At 39.6% G+C, this 24,320-nt stretch overlaps 2 protein-coding genes across 4 annotated transcripts in view; one reads left to right on the top strand and one right to left on the bottom strand.

The window, feature by feature from the left end:
* dhx38 (DEAH (Asp-Glu-Ala-His) box polypeptide 38) overlaps positions 1 to 13,656 on the bottom strand; it is a 30,743-nt gene extending 17,087 nt beyond the window's left edge. The window contains exons 1-13 of one of the 3 annotated variants that reach the window (XM_084079200.1): positions 13,401 to 13,656; positions 10,349 to 10,683; positions 10,024 to 10,223; positions 8,929 to 9,084; positions 8,323 to 8,503; positions 7,056 to 7,174; positions 6,734 to 6,810; positions 5,814 to 5,969; positions 5,452 to 5,613; positions 5,076 to 5,183; positions 3,601 to 3,719; positions 3,176 to 3,313; positions 420 to 606 (exon numbers count right to left, since the gene is read on the bottom strand). In XM_084079200.1, coding sequence (XP_083935326.1) covers positions 420 to 606; positions 3,176 to 3,313; positions 3,601 to 3,719; positions 5,076 to 5,183; positions 5,452 to 5,613; positions 5,814 to 5,969; positions 6,734 to 6,810; positions 7,056 to 7,174; positions 8,323 to 8,503; positions 8,929 to 9,084; positions 10,024 to 10,223; positions 10,349 to 10,680 — 1,935 coding nt within the window. In that variant the 5' untranslated portion in view covers positions 10,681 to 10,683; positions 13,401 to 13,656. The remainder of the gene's footprint in view (positions 1 to 419; positions 607 to 3,175; positions 3,314 to 3,600; positions 3,720 to 5,075; positions 5,184 to 5,451; positions 5,614 to 5,813; positions 5,970 to 6,733; positions 6,811 to 7,055; positions 7,175 to 8,322; positions 8,504 to 8,928; positions 9,085 to 10,023; positions 10,224 to 10,348; positions 10,684 to 13,400) is intronic. The other 2 variants (XM_084079199.1, XM_084079201.1) reach the window with 2 other exon arrangements.
* Positions 13,657 to 17,055: 3,399 nt separating this feature from the next.
* On the top strand, positions 17,056 to 22,151 carry cyb5b (cytochrome b5 type B). The gene is made up of 5 exons (XM_084052789.1): positions 17,056 to 17,524; positions 18,793 to 18,921; positions 20,666 to 20,692; positions 20,925 to 20,956; positions 21,070 to 22,151. Exons 1-5 carry the CDS (start codon positions 17,303 to 17,305, stop codon positions 21,161 to 21,163), a joined length of 504 nt encoding a protein of 167 aa, XP_083908915.1. The 5' UTR covers positions 17,056 to 17,302; the 3' UTR covers positions 21,164 to 22,151.
* The last annotated feature ends 2,169 nt before the right edge of the window (positions 22,152 to 24,320 follow it).

Here is a 24,320-nt window from a genome sequence, read left to right as displayed (position 1 = left end):
TGAACTCCCACTGTAACCCTTATTCTGTTCTCTTACTTTATCCAACCTTCCATTAAACTCATGTTAACTGATTTACTGATTTGTATCTTATGTATGAGTAAGCAGACACATGTGATTATATGGGTACATTTCTTAATAATGATAACTCAATCGGACAATCTGGTACTCTTCCCCTTCTTGAGATTCTAATTCCCTTTTCTGTGGAATTTCTTGATCTCCAACTTCCCAGTAACTGACAACATTGACGCGTCATCATAGGTCACCATGTCGTTAATGCACGTTAATCCTTCATGGACCACTAGTGGTCCACGGACCACCTGTTGAAAACTCCTGATTTACACAAGTAGTTAAAAATAGAGGACAGATAGATAAGCTTTCACCATATGGCTGCTGTCTCTGATATAATGGACCAGTCTTACCTCCTCTCCCAGGTTACTGCCCAACTCTTCACTGACTCTCTTTGCCACGCTCATGGCTGCCACCCTGCGGGGCTGTGTACAGCCCACCATGCCGTAGCTGGTATAGCCGTCCTCGTGGAGGTACTGGGTCAGCTGGGTAGTCTTCCCACTGCCCGTCTCCCCCACCACAATTACTATGCTATTGTCCCTAGGGGAAGACAAAAAAGACCACGCGTAAGTAGAGCCCGACCGATGCCAGATTTTTGGGTCCGATGCCGATTTTGAGAATCCTGGACCACCGATTGGCGATGTTTTTGAGCGATATTTTGTAATTAAATAAAATAAAAAATAATTTTCAAAAATGTATAAACTTAGTTTTTTCATTAAAGTTAAGAATACAAGATTGAGAACATTTAAATAAAATGCAATCACATTATTACAAATAAACATGAATACAATTATTTGAAAACTTTAGTTACTAGTCACTTTGTAGATTTGAATTATTAATATTATTACTAAACATACATTAACCACAAGTCTTCAGCCCTTTTTAAACTTTGGCTATTTGCAGTGGTGGAAAGTAACTATAGTACATTTACTAAATTACTGTACTTAGTACAATTTTGAGGTATTTGTACTTCACTTGAGTATTTCCAATGTCCAATACTTTTACTTCTACTCCACTACATCTCAGAGGCAAATATTATACTTTTACTCCACTACAATTATTTGAAAACATTAGTTACTAAGTTACTTTGAATATTTTGATTATTATTACAAAACATACATTGATCACTTCAGCCTTGTATAGGGCCATTTGAAAATAGCCGATCTACAAGCTTGTAGATCTGCTATTTTCAAAATATTTTTATACATTTGAGAACTTGAAATTGATTGAAATGTGATGCCAATACTTTTGTACTTTTACTCAAGTACATTTTGAATTCCAGACTTTTACTCGTTACAGAGTATTTCTATGTTGCAGCATTGATACTTTTACTTAAGTAAAACATTTTAGTACTTTTTCTGGCTATTTGAAAATAGCAGATCTACAAGCTCACAACATGTTGCTATGCAGTGCGTTGTGAGCTTGTAGATCTGCTATGTTCAAAAAAATGTCATACATAATGATAAGGGGTGTAGCGCACTTCTAAATTTAGGATTTGGGTTTTGGTCATTTGATTTAGTTTGTTTTCATATTACATTGACACGACGCTGTCACCGCATGCCCGAAGTGCCCACGCAGAGCCCGTCCATCGATTGGTTGTGAAATCGCCCTGACAACCAACAACAACCAATAAAACCCACAACTGTCCCTTCGGACTATAGGATCTATTAGGATCTAAACTATGGGATTCTAAAACTTGAGCGTCGAGTGAGTCACTCAAGCTTTGAGCACAACAAAACTGTGTCCTTGTATTTTAGATATGAACAAAGTCTTGCTGAGAGCAAAATGAACGGCCCAAGGTAAGGGTAATGCTTTACAAAGTTGTAAGAGGAATCCCTTCATCTGACTGACCACCTTGTCGCGTCTGATGAAAAGTGAAAGTTAATGAAACTCGCCCCAAATCACGCTCACCCCCATTCTTTTTCGCGGACCCACGGTTCTTGCATTTGTTTGATGATAAGGTTAGAACATAGTTTTAATGGGGTTACGTTTAGAAATAAGGTTAGGTAGGTTTAGGCATAGTTTACTGAAGTTACGTTTGTGAATACCGCCGGATTTGCTCCGAGGCGACTGTGTTTTAGGGCGACTGTGTTCTGGGGCTAGAGTTTTGGTATTCTCTGTGTGACTGCCAAGCAGCGCTCCTCCGCTCAGAAACAGCGTGGAGATGTCAAATGAATGTCTCAGACAGACGTTAATATATATTTATTTAGCGATATACAAGTAGCTTAGAAGATTGTAGTAGCCTTTGCCCAATTGCCCATAAAAATATATACCTAACCGTTGCATCATGATCCATAAATTAACAACGAGCCTCGCGTCGAGTCATTCATATCATTTATTAATTAATTGAGCTTATAGGTCTCTCTGGAAGGCATTGTAGTGGTAGATAACTTTAATCTCACTCAGTATTATTGAGTTGTTGAGAAAAACAAGCAATCTTTGTGGATTTCTCATAAATAAATATAAACACCTTTACCGCAGCTGCGCAGCAATTGCACAATCAGTGAAAATATTAATGACAAAAACATCGGAACATCGGGGGGAAAAATGACCGATGTCCGATATTGACATCGGGGTCCAAAATGACCGATGTATCGGTCGGGCTCTACGCGTAAGCTCAATTTTGAGTCAAATTGAGTCACTCTCACTCAGTCATGTTGAATGGTAAACTGTTTCTCTATACTACTGGTTCTCAACGTCGGGTTCAGAGACCACCAGGGTGTGAAATGGACCCGTAAGGTACCATTGGTAAACTCTCAGAGTTAAACTAACACTGATGATTTCACAGTGTTGATTTGTGTCCCAAAGATACAAATTGATCCATTATATACTGTCTGAATTACAGACTACAGACTACACGACTAAACGTTGAAAAACAGTGCTCTATACCATCTAATATTTGTTTTTTCAGGACCAGACATTGATTTGATGCCGGTTTATTTGTATCTGTAGATATATTTTGCTTGTAAATGTGTGTCTTGATCAGAGACACTTTAACACATGGACTCTTATGGGTCCATTTCTCTACATTTGTACAGTTTGTACACTAGTACAGTGTTTATCAATCCTGGCAAACGTCCCAATTGTTGTGCAAGTATTTCATAAGTACCTTATGATGTTCAGAAGTTGTTGCCTGACAGCAAATATAGGCAAGTACTGCCTCTGCTCCAAGAGGGTTTTCTTTTTAGCAAACTCACTGCTGGCCTCAGTCTTATCTTTCATGTGGTCTGCAAATTTCTGCTCTGCTCTGTAAGGATGACAATGTTTGACAAATCATTACAAAATACGGGAAAACCAGCACTATAGTTGAAAGATTTACCAAATGAAACCTGGCGTCTTTATTTTGGACATGCCATTATAGCCACATTTCTTGTAAAGATTTTTCAAAAATAGTTAACATAGCTAGTTAAAACAACGAAATATAGAATAGGACTTAAGTGGTTGAAAAACTAACCAATACAAGTTTTAACACATTTAGCATGTCAGTCATGTTAGCAACAATCATGACACTCATCATACTCAATATGTCTTCACCTGTAGTCTACTTTGCCATCCTCGCCCACTTTGGCCCCAGAGCCATCGTCCTCTTTCTTCTTGATGCCCATAATGTCCCCCAACTTTGTACCTGCCAGTTCCCATTGCTTGTGCTGTGCCTGAAAACATAGCCGTAAGCCGTTATTTTCATACAAATACTTGCAACGACAGTTAACCTGGAAAGATAAGACCACATTTAATTTATCACCAAATAATAAATAATAAATAAAAAAAATCTTAGGTTTTTGGGGGCGAGTAGATACATTCCTCTTTTGTTTTTTACTTCTATGATTATTGGTATTTGACAGTACTGTAATAATACATGCCGGTACTAGTGTCCTAGGTACTAGTATCCACTAGTTTAAAGACAAAACTGATCCACCAAATGAAAATCTGCCCTATATTGTTGGCCAACCACTTGAGAAACACTATGAATCAGCCTGCCATAATAACATATTAAATCTAGCCAACAACATGGTCTCTGACCCCAACCATGTCCTGAACAGTGAATACAAAATGGTACCATCAAACCAGAGATACAGGGTTCCACAATTAAAACTGAAGCACTCTTTTGTACACAAGTCGATCATATAATTTAATATGGAGCTAAATCCCAGGTCAAATGAACATTGAAGGGCCTTTAATCTTGTTTTCTGTATGTTTTATGAAATTGTGATTGCAATGTTATGTTAATGTACGTAGGTTTCCTTCTTGTCTTAATTTTGTTTCTTTTTTTATGTTGCAAATGGAGATGCTGTGATGTAAGAACATTTTCAGACATGATGTCACAATAAAGCACCATCATCATCATCATCGTCATCATCATCATCACGTTATACGTTAACACATTGACCGCCAAGACCGTAGTCCTACGGGCCGTTAAATCCAACCGTTAACCGCCGTACCCGTAGTCCTACGGGGCGGGTGTTTTCCCATGTTAAATCGAACAGGTGCAGATTCCGGATTTTTTTTGCACTTCCGGTTCTTCAAAATGGAGGCACCGATCGCGTCTCGGTCTTCGGTGTTTTGTAATGTCGGATCCCGTCTTTGTGTCGAACCAAATGAACGCGTATTTTAAACGGATTTAGCGGGGGCTATGGCGGAATCAAAAAAACAAAAAAGGACAAAAAAAGCTTGGCAGTGGTAAGTGCATTTTGAGATTAGACCTTGGCGGTGGATGTGTTAAACACACCGGACATTAAGAACAACAGACAGGTCTACTTAAATCTAAAATAATGTAAATCTGCTGTGACTATGGTACTGGAGTGTTGGCTGTATCAATGTCTACCCATCAATGATGGATGGATATTGAGACATTAGATAGAAGCCAAATAAATCAACTCTTCAGAGCCACACTCTTCATAATTCATGAAAACCCAGTCCTTTCTCGATTTTAACCTTGTCCTTTCACATTGTATCCTCGGTGCGGCTTACTCTACTTTATATATTATCATTGTTAGACTACACTGTCCTACCTTCTTGCGTTCTTTCTGCTCACGATGTTTGCGAACCAGCTGGCTGCCCTTCCGAGAGATGATGGCCATGTCAGATGTGGCATCTTTCACAGGAATGACAGGCTCCGGCTGCAACATGCACGCACGCACGCACATGCACACACACATGTAAACATACAATTAGGCAAATCAATCTTTGATATGAACCCATATAACCAATACAACCAGTGCTTACTGCAGCAACTTGTTCACTAAGGGATAAGCCTATGTCAATAATATTAGATCATTTAAAGTCTAATTTGCATTAATAGTGTCACTTGCCAAAAATAACTAGTCTACAAGCTAAAACCTGTTAGTTTACAGTAAATGTGAGCCACTCTGCACTTAGTTAACTTACCTGCTTGGTGAAAACTATTCTTCCATCCAGGAACGGAGGCACCAGGTTGTGGACCAACAGGTGAACCTTAGCAGCGTTGTCTTCCTCAAAGTCATCATCCACTTCCAGCCTCTGCACCACCCCACTGGTAAGCATACGATTTGTCTCCCAACGCTCATTATCCTAAGAGAAACAAACCACATACACACAGCTAGCTTTACTAACAAGCCTAATCAACTCTGCTCAGACAAACACTACTCCCTCAAACAATAATAACCGTACGTGTGTATACCACACACATAAAAATGAATCAATTAATCTCTAACAGGACGAATGAATCAAAACAAGCAGACATGGAGATGTACTGTGATGTACTGTTGTACCTCATTGATTTGTCGTCTGTGGGCAGATATACGTTTCTGTGTCTGCTTCTGAAGGATCTGCTCTCTCTTCTTCACATATTCTTCAGAGGTGGAAGTCAGAGCATTGTGGAACTCATCAGAGCCTTCATCCATCATGTACCAGTCTCTGTCAGCTTGCTGTGAAAGATGGTCAGAGAAAGATTAAAAAAGACCACAATATAATAATAATATAAAACTAGAAACTACACATTGAGTTTCACGTAGGTTTTCCAGTATGAACTCTCGAAACACCAAACACATTGGGAAGTGTTTTTTATGAGTCCTCCTCACAATAGTACGATAGGATTCACATTAAATATTTGCAACGTTCCCCTTAAACAACAGGATCATTCAGCTAGATAAACAGAGGCGAAAATGACATCACATCATACGTTCTAATTCATACATAACTATATTAGGGGCCTATATTAAGGGCCCAGGAAAACATATGAGATTGAAAGAGACGCGCAGGAATGCGGTCACGCATGGAGAGGCGCAGGGGTGCTTAGTGCAAGTGAGTTGGGCGCTTTCAGGACAAGGAATACAGGTGCAAAGAGATTATTGTTGGAACCTTTTTCCCCCCTTTCTGTTCCTTTGGGAGTTTATGTGTCTACTTGAAGTTTTGTTTGCGTCTACAAACTGAGTGCTCAACCAGATCAGCAACGGCGCTAGAGTAGGAACAATTCACAGAGGGTCTGTTTAGCCAAAGTAATGATATCAAACGTATAGGGTCGGAACTGTTGTGGGCCTGAGGCATAAGCAGAGTCAAATCAGAACACTAGATAACTAGTGGCGATTTATTAAACGACAATATTAGGACCTAGGGTTGTGTTCTGATCTACTGTAACTCTCACAATATAGTGTAATATGTCAATAATAATTATGTCAAGGAGGATAGTTACCTTCTGATCTTCCTCCCACTGCTCCTTCTCTTCCTCATTATCAAACATAATTCCCTCCTCACCACCCTCCTTCCTGCCTGAAACATAAAAGAGAATGAGAAACCATAAGCAGATTCAGATTAAACATCATATCACGTACTTCCTATGTGTACACATCCACCCCAGCTGGGTTCAGATGCAGGATAAAGAAATAACAACAAAAGGAAGTAATATATACAGGATGCCTGGGATGCCTAATGAAAGTCCATATGAGCAGAACATTGTTAATAAGCAAATTAAATATTGGGAGCAGTGTGGATATTTCTTCCTTCTGAAATAGTACCTTTCCCTTGTGATAGACGAGGCGTAGATCCTAAATGCTTCCTGTCGTTGGCCCACTCGTTATACTTATAGGAGGGGGTGGGCAGAGGTGTATCATCAGGGTAACGGCCTCTGACTGACCTAAGTACAGACCAGAGAAACATTCATTATGTAGGCCATGAGGAAACAAACAACAATCAAATGATGTAGTTAAAGTCTAAATGCATGGTGTAACTAACTGTTAGACCATGTCTGGAATATTTTCAAAAGCCTGTTAAATATCTGACAGTTAATATGATACATCATCTCAAAATATATTTTTTTACAACTGTCTGGGATCTTAACTCTTGCGAGCAGTCTTTAAGTGTCTTGCACTCAAAATGTGCCTCATATTTCAATCATGTAGAAATGTTTATTTGATTGATGAATTAATGGCCCAAACTACACAGCTTACAGAGGGGCTCTCCCCCCATCTGACAAGCTTGTCAGCAGTCTGATACGATAGTTAAATTATTCAATTAGATCATTAGATTAATGATTATAAGACAAAAATATCTCAGAAAAGCAGTGTACAAAGCGGTCTAATCAATAATTCATTCAGCAGCAGTTTTTATTACTAGTCTATTCGCTGCTAGTTTTACTTCCTACGTGTTGTTTTGTATTAGTTTATGCAAGGGAGTGACAGACTGTCTCAGGGATCAGATTATGTTCACTTAACTAAATACAATTGTCTGTCGTTCATTCACACGGAAACACTGTACTGAGGGAGAGACTGCCTCAAATCATTTAGTAATGATACCGTATCCCTGTTCACCAAACAAACCTACCCTGTATGTAAAACAAAAAGAAAAAATAAACTTAACCTGTAGGTTGTTGAACAACCGAACAGGATCCCAATCAGTGACTGAGGGATATAGGTCTGCTCAGTGAACAAGATCCCAGCGTTACCTACTCCAGTCAGAGACACTGAGGGAGGGAAACAGGTTTGTCTACTGAACGAGATCCCAGCGCTCCCCTTCACTGACTTAACTTCAGTGAGAGATGCTTATATGCTAGTATCAGTCTGTCTGAGGGGGAAGAGCCCGCTCTCCTCCCGGAGTTCAGTCCAATGACGAAAGAGGAACGGCAGATCCGTCTCTCTTCAGCCAATCAATAATTTGCATTTGCAACTGTACTGACCAAATGTATCTTTTCAGGAAATGACGTAGTTCATTTCGTTCACCCAAAAAAACTAGTACCTTTGAATTAATCGTTGTGATCGACAACAACTCTAAAACTCAGTCGCTTACCTGTCCCTCCTCTCGCTGTCCCGGCCAGAGCGAATACTACTGCGCTCTGAGCGATCAGAGTCTTTGTTAGAAGGGGACGGAGGTGCAGGGGACGGAGACTCCCACTGTGATTGTGAATGCCGTGAACTGGCATAACCACTGTCATCCTCTTCCCAGTTGGAACGTGACGGCGTGAAGGAATCTGTAACAACAAGGGAACTCTTTTTAGTGGTCTCTCCGGGCCAAACATGACATATTTTGTGGCTGAGGGGGTGTTGAATCCTTTAATTGAGCATATTTAAAGGGATAGTTCTTCACATTTGATTTTTTCTATCAATTAGTAGTATTAGTTCAGGAGACTTGAACATTTTTGGGTACTTGGGTATTTTTGTCACATTCCTAAGCCAATAATGTGATGGACCGGTAGGCAGCGGTTCCGGTAGGAGACACAAAGGAGACTCATTGTGTCTCCTACCGGAACCGCTGCCGGTCATCAAATTATTGGCTTAGGAATGCAACAAAAACTAAAAAATATCCATGAATTCAAGTCTCCATGGGGTGACTAATCGATTGGGAAAAAAAGTCATTTTGGGGGTGAACAATCCCTTTAAGTGAATTTTGTCTTACCTCTAGGGCGCTGTTGTGGTGAAGATGGTTCATCTCTCTTACTCCCTCGGCTGAGGCGTTCAGACGTCGACCCATCTCTTGGTGAGCGCTCACTGCGGTCCCCACGTTCTGACCGGCTGCTGCTGCTTCCGCGGCTATGGCTGCGCTCTCGCTCATCTGCCACACATAGAAGACAGTTCCATAAAAGTTGCTGCACGCCAAACATTTAACTTGTTTTAACAAATCTTGAATAAGATCCTATAGCTACAAGAGGATCTATAGTCTAAAGAAACTACGGGCATATCTTATCTTCCCAAGAATATGGGAACCTTTTATGTGTCTCCTAAACTCTGGTGAGCCATGTTAAACGTCACGTTAGAAGAGTCATATTTACTGTGACCATACATTGTTATTGTTGTTCTATTTAATTAATAATTATACATTTTAACAGGATACACACATGTGGTATAGGCATGTGACATGCAACAAAGGGTCCACCCTGCTTGAAATCAAACAGGGACTCCCTGTCGGCATTTAAGCCCATGTGGTACGCACCCTGACCACTCGTCTATTGGGTCGCCCCTATTAAAAGAAAGTTGTCATAATTACTTACTATTAGTATGATTCTTAGATCTTATTTATGTATCGTGCCGTTTGTTCAATTAAAAGAAATTGAAAACTTGGAAATTATGTTGATGTCTGGATCCACAAAGAAACGGTGTGGCTCCAATGTGGATCTGGAACTTCATGTGACACCAGTCATCTAAATTATGATGTTAGTCATGATGTATGACTCCAAATGTGCGCAAGGTTTTAGTGTGCTCACAGCCCCATTGACTTCCATTGTAAAATTTAAGTTAAATATTCCAAAACGTACAAAACGTGGAAGAACTTGTGGAGGTACTTCTGTGGCCTACTGGAAGCCTGCATGCAGAGTTTGGTCGCCTATTGGTCTGGCAGCTTGCGAGATTAGCTCAAGACAGTCAGATACACACAGAGACCATGTGTAGGCAGATAGCCTCTTGCAGACCCCCACCATAAAAACAAATTGCTGCACCAATAACAGAGCTGCAGGCTAGGTGACCATGTTATTATGACATCTTCTGTTAAAATCACCTCTTTCACTCCTTCTCTCTTTGCCCTTATCTCTGCTCCTTTCTCTGTCTTTCTCTCGTTCCATGTTTTTCTCCTCTTTGGAGGAGGCATAAACTCCATGTTCGCGTCTGTCTTTCTCTCTCTGTTGGTGTCTGCGACGAAACTCTTCACTGACTCCTCCAGGGTTGGACGGCGTTTCAGAACCAGTCACACGGTACTTCCTGTCAAGGGGAAATAAGATGTCTAATATGTGAAGAAGTTTATACCATAGAGCATAAGAATATAGAGTATTACATAATTGACACTCTTATGTACATAAATATGACAGTAAACAACAACATCATACCTCTCCTTCTTAGTACTTTTGTCCTCGTCACCATCTTCTTCTTCATCATCAGATTCAGAATCACTCTTCCCTTCCTCCCAGTCCTTGTAGGATGACACCTTTGATTTCTTACTGGCTCTGTCATTGAGGTCTGCCTCTAACTGTTCCTTGCTCTCACGTTCCTTCCTCTTCTGGGCTGCCAGAAGATCCAGGCCCAGTAAAGAAGTGCGAGGAGTGGGTGCCCGAAAAACATGTGGTTCCGCAGCAGCGCTCTTCTTCTTTACAATCAACCCCCCAACCTGATCAGTCGAATCACTGCCTTCCAGTCTGTGCATCGATACATCATCATCCATTATCTGTTAAAGACAACACACAAAGGGCACAGTTAATCCATGTTAACTCTAGTGAGTGCTTTAGGAAGCACTTTCGCCAGTGTTAGGCAAACTACTTATGCTTGGGTAACTGAGCTACACTAAAAGCTCTAAAAAATAAAAGTTAGCTAGCTACAGTAAGTTACTTAGTAAAAGTAGCTAGCTACATAATGCCATGCGAGAGTGCTAGTCTAGCAAACACAACTCGGGACTCCTGAATCGCTGCCCTCCACACTCTCCTATCTAGCATCAGGGTTCATCATTCTTTCTCTGACTTTGTCTGTGACCCGTGGTAGGTCCCCGTAGAGGACCACATTTCTGATGTGGTCCGGCGTCCATGTGACACCTAGTGCCATTCGTAGCATTCTTGTGTAGACTCCATCCAGGGCCCATTCCTGTTGTGCTGAGAGGCTCCATGTCTCAGCCCCATACAGCAGTACTGACTCCACTGTAGCTACGAATAGCCACCAGACGAATAGCTACATAAGTAATGTAGCTATGGACATGTTTTGATGGTGAGTGATTGAATAAAACATATCAGGTCCGGGGACAGCCAGCGGTGCTTGAGGGGGTTCCAAGGGGTCCTCAGCAAAATGAGAGTTAGGAACTTCAATTAAATGGTAACTCTGACAGTATACACTCTCAAACGTTATGGGGGGTCCATGGAGATTGTTGCAATTAAAAAGTCTGAGAACTGCTGGCTACAAATGGATGGAGATGCAGAATTCTCTCTTTGATTGCCGCAAGCAAGATGCTATAATGCTATCGGACATTAAGTTGCAATACCAACCCTTGAGATCCCATTCATTGAAACCGAAAAGTCCTATCTGATTGTATCAAATGACGTTAAACTCACCAACATTGCAGCTGAACAGAAAGCTTGGGTTATCCTCTTTATATCTGTCAAGTTTTTGTTAATAAAAATCTACCGTAGACATGTTATGAGCTACTTTCTGTCAATACATTCTGTGCAGGTGATTATTTTTCTAAGTGTTTGAAAGCAGTTTTCAATAACGCAACGTCCTGCTGCCTCCTGTATTATGTGCAGTTTGAAACAGGTGGTACCCAGGACCGTTGAGTGGTTTCCAAGGAGTGCTTCCAAACTCCAACACTCCAAAAATAATCACCTGCACGGAATTTATTGGCAGAAAGTAGGTCATAACATGTCTACTGTGGATTTGTATGAAACATAGACTTAAAGGCAGATAAAAAGAGGATAACCCCAGCTTTCCGTACAGCTGCAATGTTGGTGAGTTTAACGTTGTTTAATACAATCAGATAGGAGGAATACCAAACCGGTCACCCCTAAACACGGTCGCCCTGGATCGCAACGAACGGTCGCCCCCCAGAGGTCCGGTCCCATCGCCCTAGAGGTTTGGTCCCGTCGCCCCCGCAAACCTTTCCATGTATTTCTACACAGAGGGGAATTACACAGCGTGCCATATCACTACTTAAGCAGATGCTGTGTTTCTGTGGGGTTACCATGAGGAAAATGCATGTTATTTGCCTAACAGACGTAACTCGAAGGGAAAAATACATTAACTTCAGTAAGTTGAGGGCAAACTGCAAGGATTTTAATCCCCAAAACAATGCATTTTCACAGATTTCACTATGAAATTATTAGGCACATTATTCGGTGATTAACATCTGCGATCAGCTATAACATTAAAGTACTCCAAGGACCGCAATGGAAACAAGCTATTAGCTTTCTTGGGTTTAAAATCCTCTTTGCAGACCTTGTATTGAACTGTACTTTCGTGTGCCTTTTTTTTTGCTAATAAAGTATTCAATCAATCAATCAAAACGGAGGATAATTTCACAGCTTCCCTGGAGCAGATGCACAAGTATTCGTATGGTAAACGACAAACATTCCAGGTGGAATGGTCCTATTTTGGTCCCAGGGGTAAGACACATTTTAGATTAATGTTGTTGAGTGCACAACCATGGACCCTATAGATATGAATTGTGGGCGAGCATTCCGCACCGGCGGAGCGAGCGGACCATCGTTGTGGGGCGAGGGTTCTGCTCGTTCGGGGCGACCGGACCGGACCTGGGGTGAGCGGTCTACTCCTGAACAGGTGGCAAGCGTGTTTAGGGGTGACTCTTCCGGTTACCGATAGGAGGACTTTTAGGTTTCAATGAATGGGCTGTAAGGGTAACTGCTCAATATAGCATTATAGCATCAGAGTTGCGGCTATCTTTGATGAACAGAACAAACTGCTCTCAAAAGTCAAAACTCATCTGTTGTGTTATTTCATGTTGATGTACAGTAAATGCAGTGATATAGCTTTTGGCAGGTTATCCAGCTGCATGGCGAAAGAAATTGCGTTCACTAAGTGAAAGCTACATCATTTTAAAGTAGTATAGCAACTCTACCCACAAGCTAGCCTAGGATCTAGACTCTCATAGATGTATTCTATCGATGTTTACATTTTTATATCTATCGTAGATACGCCAGTAAAAGTCAGACTCGATAAAATACATCTATGATAGTCTTGATCCAAGGCTACCCACAAGCTACTGGGAAATGTAGTTAAGCTAGCTTAATAGCTGCTTAGCTAAGCCCATTAGCTAAGCTATTGCCCAACACTTGGCGCAGAAGTAGTTCTGAGATACGGGTGACAGCAAAGGTTCGATTCATATTTACGAATATCTGGGCGTAGATACAGCATTAAACATGAACAGATGAACACATTGGTTACCGTTAGCAGAGCTATAGCTAACGGTAGTGCGCAACCTACTGGCGTGGGCCGTGGCGGCGGTCTGCTGGATCCTTGGTCACATATACCTTTTAATCCCAGTGTCTTTTGCTAGTTAATTTACAGTACATATATATTCCAGTGATTTGGTTAGTCACTCACTTAAGGATTAGAAACTACTAACTGTTGTTTAGCTGTGTCGTATAAAACGCGTATTTGTTTACAGACAGACAAGAAGGCTGCCATTGCCGTCCCACAATTCCATACGTCACATACGCAACAGCAAAAAAACTTTATTGAAACCTCCTCTTTTTAGAGGAACAAAGCGAGCTAGAGAGTGGGGCATGCTGTCTCAATGATTAGAAATCAGTGGTGGAAAGTGTAGAAATAATACTCTGTTACAAGTAAAAAGTCCGGAATTCAAAATTTACTTGAGTAAAAGTACAAAAGTATTGGTATAAAAATGTACTTAAAGTATTATAGTATTATTATAGTATTATAGAATGTCCCATTTCACAACTTTTCAAATCTTTTTGAAAATAGCAGATCTACAAGCTCACAATGCCTTGCATTGTGAGCTTGTAGATCGGCTATTTTCAAATGGCTGAAATGTATACAGGGGCCGGGCTGAAATGGTTAATGTATATTTTGTAATAATAATCAAAATCTACAAAGTAACTAACTAAAGTTTTCAAATAATTGTAGTGGAGTAAAAGTATAATATTTGCCTGAGATGTAGTGGAGTAGAAGTAAAAGTACTGACATTTGGAAATACTAGTAAAAGTAGGCCTACCTACATTTTTTACTTTAACAGTACTTGAGTAGTACACCACTGAGAAATACATTTCCAAAACGGTGTTGTGCAAGGATACTCATATAGCCTAAAACCAGACATATGTCCCCTATGAATGGATACAGAAAGATGGACTGTAATGAGACGTAGGGTATGTCTTCCAGCCTATACAACATGGGGTCTATAAACAATTAAACGTTATCATGCTTCAGTAGTTTACACAGCAGTCCATGTACAAAACAAGTGTGCCAGAGTCAAGCAGTACTGGGCTAATGCCAGAGAGCAGAACAGAATGTGGGTCAGTCAGGCTTGGTTGTGGAGCCTGGCCTGATGGCCAACCCATAACAACAGACTGTCTTAGTCACTTTGTGGTGTGGCTGAATGTTCTCCAGCACAGAGAGGATGAGAAGGGTTCATCAGTATAGCATCCATGTTCCTCCTCATCCTCCCATCCGCAATCACCTCCAGATTATTAACTCCAACTATGGAGACAGCCTTCCTCACCAACTTGTTCAGTTAGAGTTGATGTTACCCTCCAGCAATAGGAAGAGGACACTGGCACTTAAGACTGGTAGAACATCTGCAGCAGCCTGTTAAATACATTTAAGGACCACCTGACCTGAGCCTAAAATGCGATAACATGCTTTATATTTTGGCTTCATGAGAATAAACTATTAGTTTTAGGATATTTTCCTGTCATGGCCCATGTGTTCCTCTACATTATACATATTTAATTTTGATTCTGATGTTTAAACTGAAGTTGTTCAATGTGATATAGGCTAGCATAATAAATATACACACAAGCCGTTTTAACATTAATTTCAGACAACTTCACACTTATTCAGTTGCAGACATTCATACAGTAATATATGGACATTAAATGTAATGCTGACTTCCATTAAAGGATTATGAAGGTTTCCTTTTTTATTTTTTACATTTAGTGATTTGTACATTTGTTTTAATGTAGCATTGTTGTCCTGTCATTGTCCTTTGTCTTGTCAATTGTTATTGTTCTATGTTTCATGAACCAATTCCTGTCCTACATACTGGCAATAAAGTGAGTTCTGAGCTGTCCTAGCCTGGTTCCAGACGAATCTGCCTGTGCAAAATTGCATGCACTTTAGCCCTCGGCAGATGTGTCGTGTGATATTGTCTGGCTACGCGAGGCTAGAGCTGTCCAGTACTACAGTCCCCTTGACACTGAGCAACTCGAATGGAAGCAGTGGGAGTTGTTAACGGTACTGCCACTGTGCTCTGACACTTAACAGATTCAAGATTCAAAAGGGCTTATTTGTCACTCACTCATACAGGTACAAAAGCAAGCAGACTGACACATTGGTGTGGTCAGACTGTGCTAACCACAACAATTACATTATAGGGCCTAACAACAAGATATAAATGATGATAATATTGGATGTAATAAAAAGTAGAGATAAAATAAAGTCATTAATAATAGGCATACAGGTAAAAAAAAAAAAAAAGACAGCTAAGGGTAAAAAATATTTAGCAGAGGTTTCAGCAATGACACCCCCTTTTCCTATTTGCAAGTGAAGTGCTTAGAATCATGCGTCACTGACCCTATCACTACTCTACATACACACTGCTGCTACTTATCTGCAGACAGATAAGAAATCAAACATAGCCCCAAACATGGCTACAGCCTACAGGGACAGCACTGGAGTTGAAAAACACCACCTCAAGTTGTACATTCAAGTAATTAAGTTGGTCATGGGTCATAACCTATAGAAACACCCACATGGCAGCAGGCTAGAATTATGTCAGAGTTATACTGTATAACTCTATAAAGGACAAGGTTATAGCATACCCAGCTAGCAACCGAGCGTGACCGCTGACGCACTTTAGGCTACATACCTTATAGTTTAGTTATGTAAAGTAATTAGCCGAGGCCTATAATGTGGTTATATATAACTGTTATAGAGAGTATAACTATATATGAGCTAGCTCATAGAACCTAATTATACTCTATAACATAGAGTTATATATAACTCTATACTATAGTTATATTTAACTCTAGACTCTAGATAAGAGAGTTATAAATAACTGTATGCTGCCATGGGGGTTTTCTAGGGTCATGGGAATACATCATCAGTAGAACCACCATCAGATATAAAAGTTATTAAGTTTGTAAACAGCCAAACATTAAAGTCAACTGTTATTCTATGGATTATATAGTCATATATCATTTTTCATTACGTCAATGTAACTGTTCTTATTTACGCAAATCCATGGATGCGCAAATTAAGCGCAAAGTTGACACTGACAGCCTTTGCGGGTCGTCTTAAGTCTCGTGATCATCTAGCGGGCGATTGCGATTGGTCTGCGTTCCACAACGCTCCGTCTCATTGGCCACGCGAAAGGCCTTTTGTGTTTTCATAGGACGGAAAATGTCAGGGATGTCGTTGGTGCGTTGCTCATGTCGGCTGATTTGCCGGCAGGGTTGCCATGTCCGCTTATTATAAGCGATATATTGGTAGTTGCGGGTTGCGGTTTTTTGGGCTTGTTTCTAAAGTGTAGTTGCGTTTTTTGGGCTTGTTTATATATATTTTTTAAATATTATTTAAACCAGTGGTTCTAACATATTTTCATGTCACGGACCCCCAAATGAGTATGCATTTTCCTAGCCCTGGTCCAGAGCGTTAGAGAGAACTCACTAACGCTCTGGACTGGGGCAAGCATTTTCCCTAACCCCCATCTTAATTTGTGTTGTTAGAATATTAAAAAAAACGTCCAAATATTCCACATTTTATTTCATTTTCAAATAGCCAATGTATATACAATGTAGGTTTAAAGTGTTTCTTTTGGGCTTGTTTTCCTAGACCTGGTTGCTTATTTCTCTCACGAAACCTGGCAACATTGTTTGCCGGGGTTGGCTTCGGCTTTCGTAACCAGGTAGAATTTCTGCCCTGCTAGAATTTCCTCTAACTTACTTGTTCCTTCCTGTTGTGTTACTACGCGCTAATATGAGCTAGTATTACAAATTGGACAAGTCAAAACGTCTGTTTTAGATACCGGAGGGTTAGTTAACTAAGTATTGTACATACTAGCGACCAACAAGCTAACAGTTAGGTGAGGAAAACGTTAGCTAACAGCGATGGGTGAGGAAATCAACAACGACAGCAGCAGCCCCATCAACACAGAGGACGTCTGTGCCAGCAGCACTGATGACGTTACTATTAAAGAAAACGGCGAGACAACAGAAAATAATGGTGTTACGTATTACACTCTGGAAGACATAAGAGCCCACAATCTGAGCAAGGACACATGGCTCATCATCCACGACAAAGTGTATGACATCACGACTTTCCTTGAAGAGGTAACGGGTTCAGTAAAGTAGTACGGAGGTCAATGTAGCTTAATTATTGCCTTAAATCAGGGGTCTTCAACGTTTTTTAAGGCCAAGGACCCCCTAGCCGAGAGAGATTAAGCAGGGACCCCCCCCCACTACATATTGTATAGAGTGTTGCAGATTAAACTTTTTCATGGATTTCATGGATAGCTTCATAGACTTGTCATAGACACTGTCATCAGTGTTGGATTCATGTTAATGTGTATTTTCAGGCATTAACCACTTAAACCCTCAATACTTAGAGAACTTGACCTTTCACTCTGTACTTATAGTCTGCTCTTTTCCCCCTACATCAAACCTCTAGATCTGCTATTTTTGGCTAAAGTTCTCCTCAGAATAGGGATGCTGGGGTTCAAGACAAGTGGTTAATATATATATATTTTTTTTTAAACGGTAGTAGCTCTGAGGACCCCCTGCTGAAGACTCCTTCCGTAAATAACCGATGTACATTCTACAAGCTAATTGTTTGGCTTGTAGATCAGTTATTTAAGGCAAGCGACCCCCGCCCCCAAGCTATCTTTAGCTACTATGACTACTATCTTTACTGCTATAAAGGGTTAAGTGTGAGGTCATATATGCCAGTGGTTCTCAAACTTTTTTGTGCCAAGGACCCCCAAATTGATCATATATTTGGCCGCGGACCCCAGCTGGAAGCCCCCCCAAGGACCCCTAGGGGTCCCCAGACCCCACTTTGAGAACTAAATATATATGCCATACCTGTGCCACACACTGTTTTAATTTATTATACCATTATGTTGCACAAATTATAATCAAACCATTAAGTACAACTTAACCCATTTAGACCTGAGGCCGATTCTAAATACGCCTTCTAAATCCTGATCTCAATAAAAACAATGTAATAATAATAATAAATCCTGACTTAAGTTTTCTGAAAAACTTAAATATTTATTAAAAAAATACAACAAATGTATGTTGCTATACTGTACATAGCAACAAGAACCCCAAAGGCGGTTCCCGCCCAAAATGGTGTAATGAGAGCAAATGAGTCAGTCTAGAAAAATTAGCTCCACAAACTGGTTAAAATAAGCTCCACTGTTTGTTTATTGCTTCAAGTTTCGATCACAAGGATCTTCATGAGGAATTATTCCTTATGTTCCTTTCATGTACTGTTTGTCCTGCACCTGGGGTCCTGGGCAGTACACTATCCTTATTATGCATACTTTGCATAGTGAGTCATTCTAACTAGTAAATATGATCCCTTTCTGCACTTTCAGCATCCTGGAGGTGAAGAGGTTTTGCTGGAGCAGGCAGGCACAGACGCCTCAGAAAGTTTTGAAGATGTCGGTCACTCCACAGATGCTAGAGAGATGCTGGAGCAATACTATCTTGGGGAGGTTCATATGGTAGGTTCATATGGTACTTTCAAATATCACTATCTGTAGCTCTGAAAAACTAAAGGCTGAAGTTGTAAAGTAGGCGCTAATCCATAATGTCTTGTGTGATGTACAGGCAGGGAATTCACTCATAGCTCTACAAGTATTGATATTGCAGGAGTTTTTGTCAGGTTTCCAAGGCTACTAGTTAGATAGATAGATACACAGTCAGACAGATCTTTATTTGATCCAGTGGAGACATTCAGGTGTCATCACAGCCCCACAGTAAGCAAGAAAAACAGGACAGGTACACGTAAGAGTAGTGGGATACAACTAAGAGTAATAAAGATAAAAGCACAGAAATGTAATAAAGATTAAAACAATTATAAATGGTGGGGCGGCCATAGCTGAGTAGGTAGAGAGGTCGTCTGGTAATCAGAAGGTCGCTAGTTAGCCCCTCGGCCCGCCCAGTCTATATGTCGAAATGTCTAAGTAACAGTAGCAAGACTGACAATTAAACCCCTAAAGACCTTGACACACTGAAAGTATCATTGACCAGGGTCCCCACGGTCATGGAATTCCTGGGAATATTTTGAAATGAGAAAAAAAACGTATTCTAAAAAAAAATACTCTTCTTTCTGTCTCTCCATTCCCGATGCACTCGGGCCACCGTAAAGCCCTGCACCAAAGAGAGCTGTATAGTGGAGCTTACCTCTGGTCCATAGCGTTGGAAGGAGTTCTCCTTAACGCCATGGTACTTTCGATTCTTTCCCCTCGCACCGCGGTAGCGCAGCCTCTCGTCTGTAGTAAAAAATAAAAAATACACTTTTGCTACTCACCAAAACAAAGACGGTTTTATGGAGTTGAAAGCCTACTCTACTAAGCCTAAACCTCATGTCTAAAATACACTTTTTGGCCAGAAAAGAAAATATTTCACCGGAAGGAAGAATCTGGTCAATAGGAAAATTCCATTGACCAGATCTGTAGAGGGCACTGTGGAATAACAAAACATTTATTTTCCTTCCGTTTAAATATTTTCCTTTCTGGACAAAACGTTTATTTTAGACGTAAGGTGGGGGGCTCAGAGTGTTTCCACTTAGTAGAGTGGGCTTTCAACTCCATAAAACCGTCATTGTTTTGGTGAGTAGCAAAAGTGTATTTTTTATTTTTTACTACAAACGAGAGGCTGCGCTACCGCTGTGCGAGGGGAAAGAATCGAAAGTACCATGGCGTTAAGGAGAACTCCTTCTAACGCTATGGACCAGAGATAAGTGGAGCTTATACCAAGTATTTCTCAGGATTAAGTTACTAGTGAGATTTGTACTTATGTTTGTAGTTCTGCCCCTCAGTTTTGTCTAAGTGCACCACTCACTTTTATTATTTAACCAGTGAACAAGGTTTCACACAGACAATCTCCTCTTGTAGGGTGGTTAAGAGCTAAAGTAGCTGGTAATGTAGACAAACTCCAGAGCCTCAGTCCAAAATCTACTTGCATTTTCCTGGAGGCTGGTTTTCTCTTCAGGTTTGTGTTATAATGGGATTTGGGGTTTGACAAAAACACAAAACACTGAAGGTTTGTTTTCCATAAGAGAAAGTTACTCTTTTTTTTTTGCGAGACAGCTAAACCAAGACAGGCCTCCAGTAATCATAATCATAATCATACTGCTTTTTTCACAAGAGGAGAAATTGTGTTTTTGTTTGTTTGCAATTCCATGTGATTTCCCTTTTGAGATAACAAAGATGGTAATTCTTATTAACTTATTTGCCCTCATAGGATGACAGAAAGAAGGAAAAGCCAAAGGTAAGCTTAATTTTATGTTCATGCTATACCTTAGCTATCACCTTTACTATGCAAGACAGTGAATGATTTAATTGAATAAAGCTTTGTAACATTTCTTGACAAAGTGGTTTGTTGGTAGTGTCATATCCAATGTGTATAATTACGTTAATCAAAGCTGGTTGTGTTTTGACAGATCGCCTCACCAGCTCAAAATCGTACTTAATCTCTTTTCACATAATCTTTTCGCCCACAGGATGTATATATCACAACTTCAGGAGAGTCCAGGTAAGGCGCCACAATGACTATCCCAAATGCATATCTTAATGAATGGCCTTAATACCAGTCATGTTATTTTGGTGTTCCTGGCTCAAAGAGGCTTTGTTCTTCTCTTACTGTAGCTCCTGGACTACATGGGTGATACCTGCTATTGCTGCAGTTGCTGTAGGTCTCATGTATCGCTACTATGCACTAGACCACAACAAGTCCCCTTGAGTCCAGGGATTCTATTCTCATCTCATTCTTTCCATCTGGAGGCCTTGACATGTTTGACCAAAACCTCCTCACTGAACGTACACGATTAAGGAGTATCTGCATCCTTTGCACCAAGGAGGGGAAGAGAGACGATAGATGAAATACTCTTAACCCCTTCTTCTACTACGCAGACCTCAGCTCTAATGGACAGTTGAGCAGAGACTTTTCAATATCGATCTGCCTACACCGTTAATTTGTATTGCTTTCTCACTATGCCTTTTGTCATGATTGTTCAATGGTGTCTTCAACTTGTTTATTCAACTGTGTTTGTTATGTCTGGGTTAATTCAACATTTTTATGCAACTATCCAAGTTTTATTTTTTATGGTAGTGTAGTTAGTATGCCATACACCAACTCAATGTGAACAAAAGTTAAATATTGAAGGAAATACAAGTATATTGGTTGTAGATTCGGGTGCGGTATTTAAAAGGCACCCTCGTTACAAGCTACTGAGTTATAACATTTAATGTATGTTTTGAAAGTTTTAGTTGAGTGCAAGAAAAGTTTTTTCATCTTCACTCTACAAAATAACTTAACTACTCATCCAATAAGAATTGTCAGTTCCTACAATGCACATCACAAGTTTACAGGTGTAGAGTGGGTACGATTATTTTCTGTATGCTGTTATGGTATCAGCGATGTCCATACATACTACTACATACGTATGCATCACTCTGTAAGCAGTTCTTTTGACAATGACAAATAATGTGTTGTTTAGGAAAGGTATGTTCTAAACCCCTCCATTTTTCTACAGTTCTATATTCAGGAATCAAATGCTTAATTGTGCATGTTTACCAGAACAGAGATGATAGTAAAAGTAATATATAAGCAAGCAAGCAGTTATTTTCTTGACTACATTCTAAACAAACAACTTTGTCTCATACTATGCATTACCATTAAAATAATTGTTACTACATGTAATATTAAAAAAGAGTGAATGATTAATTCATACCCTTGAGTTAATAGAAGCATTTATTTCACTAGTCTGATACGTTGTTACAAATTTGTGTCATTGTTATATAGGCAGTTTGAAAATGTTGCCAATCATCTTTCTGTTTACACAGAGCCATTGATGACGATGTGTAGACACTATGACTTGTATTTCCACCATACTATGTGGTTACTTCAGTTGCTCAACCACCAAGGAATTGTGACAACCTCACATTTAAGTCTCATTTCATATACATTACCGTATATGAAAACTGTTTTGGCATTCGACACTTGCTCATGGTCGAATGGTCTTGAGATTTTGAATTTACTGAAAGAAATTATGAAAATGATACATTTTGTATTCTATTTAACACGAGAAAAACAACTAATTATTGCATAACGATAATCAAAAAAATAATTTAAAACATTTAAACTCATTCTGTTACCCTCTGTTCTGACTGTAGACTGTAGTTTCATAACCAGTCAGGCTCAAAATTAGATACTGTCACAAATTGGTAGGTTGTCTGTTTAGAAATCCCTTGATGGTTGCCATCTCAGTGCATTTCTCACTGCCATTCCTTTCCAGCAAACTTATAATAAAATTATAATTTAAAAAGCATTATTTGCAGTGTGACGGGAATTGATGCCAATATTCTTAATGCAACATAGATACTTGAGATGTCTGACAACTCCACCATAACGTTCACCAGTAGAGTAGCCACGGCATCCAATAACTAAATTATAAATGCTTTTTACAAACAATTTTGACAAAACAAACTACTGTCCTGACTCATTTTACCCTAAAAGGGAGAACAGATGTATTTCCCCCCCATTGTCATTAGTGATCATCTCTTGATTAATGAAAACTCATAACTTTTGTTTCATTTTAATATAGTCCTGGCTGCAATACCAGCAGAGTGAACAACACTTGACTTCAATAATGTTCCCTTTTGGCACTTACAGTATATGTTAAGAGGAGCAGCCAGGTACATTATAGTGATAAAAGCCTTTCACCACTGCATCCATAAGAACACTCATGTTAGTTATATGCCAAGCATATCACAGAAGGCACAAATTGACACATTGATTCATCCATCATAATCAGTTATATCACATATAAAATATGAACATATTGTTGCAAAACACAAGATAGTGAAACATCACAGCTAAAGCTCAGTTAATTGGAAATCCAAATATGGCACGGAAATAGCTTGTATAAACGTTCAGGCCAAATTTCATTGTAATTATGTTGCCATGCAATTTCAATACAATCTCAAATTTATATAATGATAATGCTACAAAAATTCTGATTGCAGAATGTAATTCTGATTACTTTAACTTTTTGCACAGCAAATACAATTGTTAAAGTTTGCATTATCCAATATCACAATTATGCTAAATCAGTTTTCGACTTAAATTTCAAGTTCATTCCTGTCACCTGATCATTTTACTAACATGAACACAAGATGGCACTATATCTTCAAGGAAATTGTATTACACCACCAGTGTTTTCATTTAGCTATTGATGGAAACAACACTGACTAGTACTATGCACTTGGCTTATCTGATGTATGCACTACATTAGATTTGCACTAATATATTCATCAAGGAATTTAGCAGTATATCTTCAGGGCTTCATGGCCATGATATATCAATGCTGTCACACATTGTGAGAAAGAAATATGCAACATTGAACAGTGTTGGGATGCTGATAAACAATATGTGCTGAAAAGGTTTGCCATTACCATATGCAAAATAACTAGTTGCAACATCAATTTGGTTCAAGCTCTTACTATTCCAGGATTGTTTTTTAAATATTGAATGTCTGTAAACTTCTTCTTATCTCTGTACAGTGTCACTGGTAGCCTATAGAATACACAGATGAGGAAACACTGGACAAAACTGGAATATACAAGTAACTGGCTAACACAATTGCACAAGTAATTAGACAACACATTCTCTCCTAGATTGAATGTTTTTTTTTCTGATTTACATGCTGTGTGTGGGATTCAAGAGAATAGAACAAATTAGCTCAATGTTTGACCTGAGGTTAAATCATTAGTAATGTTTTCTCTGTATCCACTAAATTGTTTGGCAAGCATAATAGCAAAAAAAAGAAGAAAGGGGAAAAAACTGCTACCATAAAAGATATAAAGCCTTCATACTGTGTGAGCATATGAAGCCCTAC

Source organism: Gymnoscopelus microlampas, assembly GCF_963454915.1.
Source record: "Gymnoscopelus microlampas genome assembly, chromosome: 1".
Classification (NCBI taxonomy): domain Eukaryota; kingdom Metazoa; phylum Chordata; class Actinopteri; order Myctophiformes; family Myctophidae; genus Gymnoscopelus; species Gymnoscopelus microlampas.
Note: the sequence above shows the minus strand (reverse complement) of the source record. Positions and strands in the feature narration are given on the sequence as shown.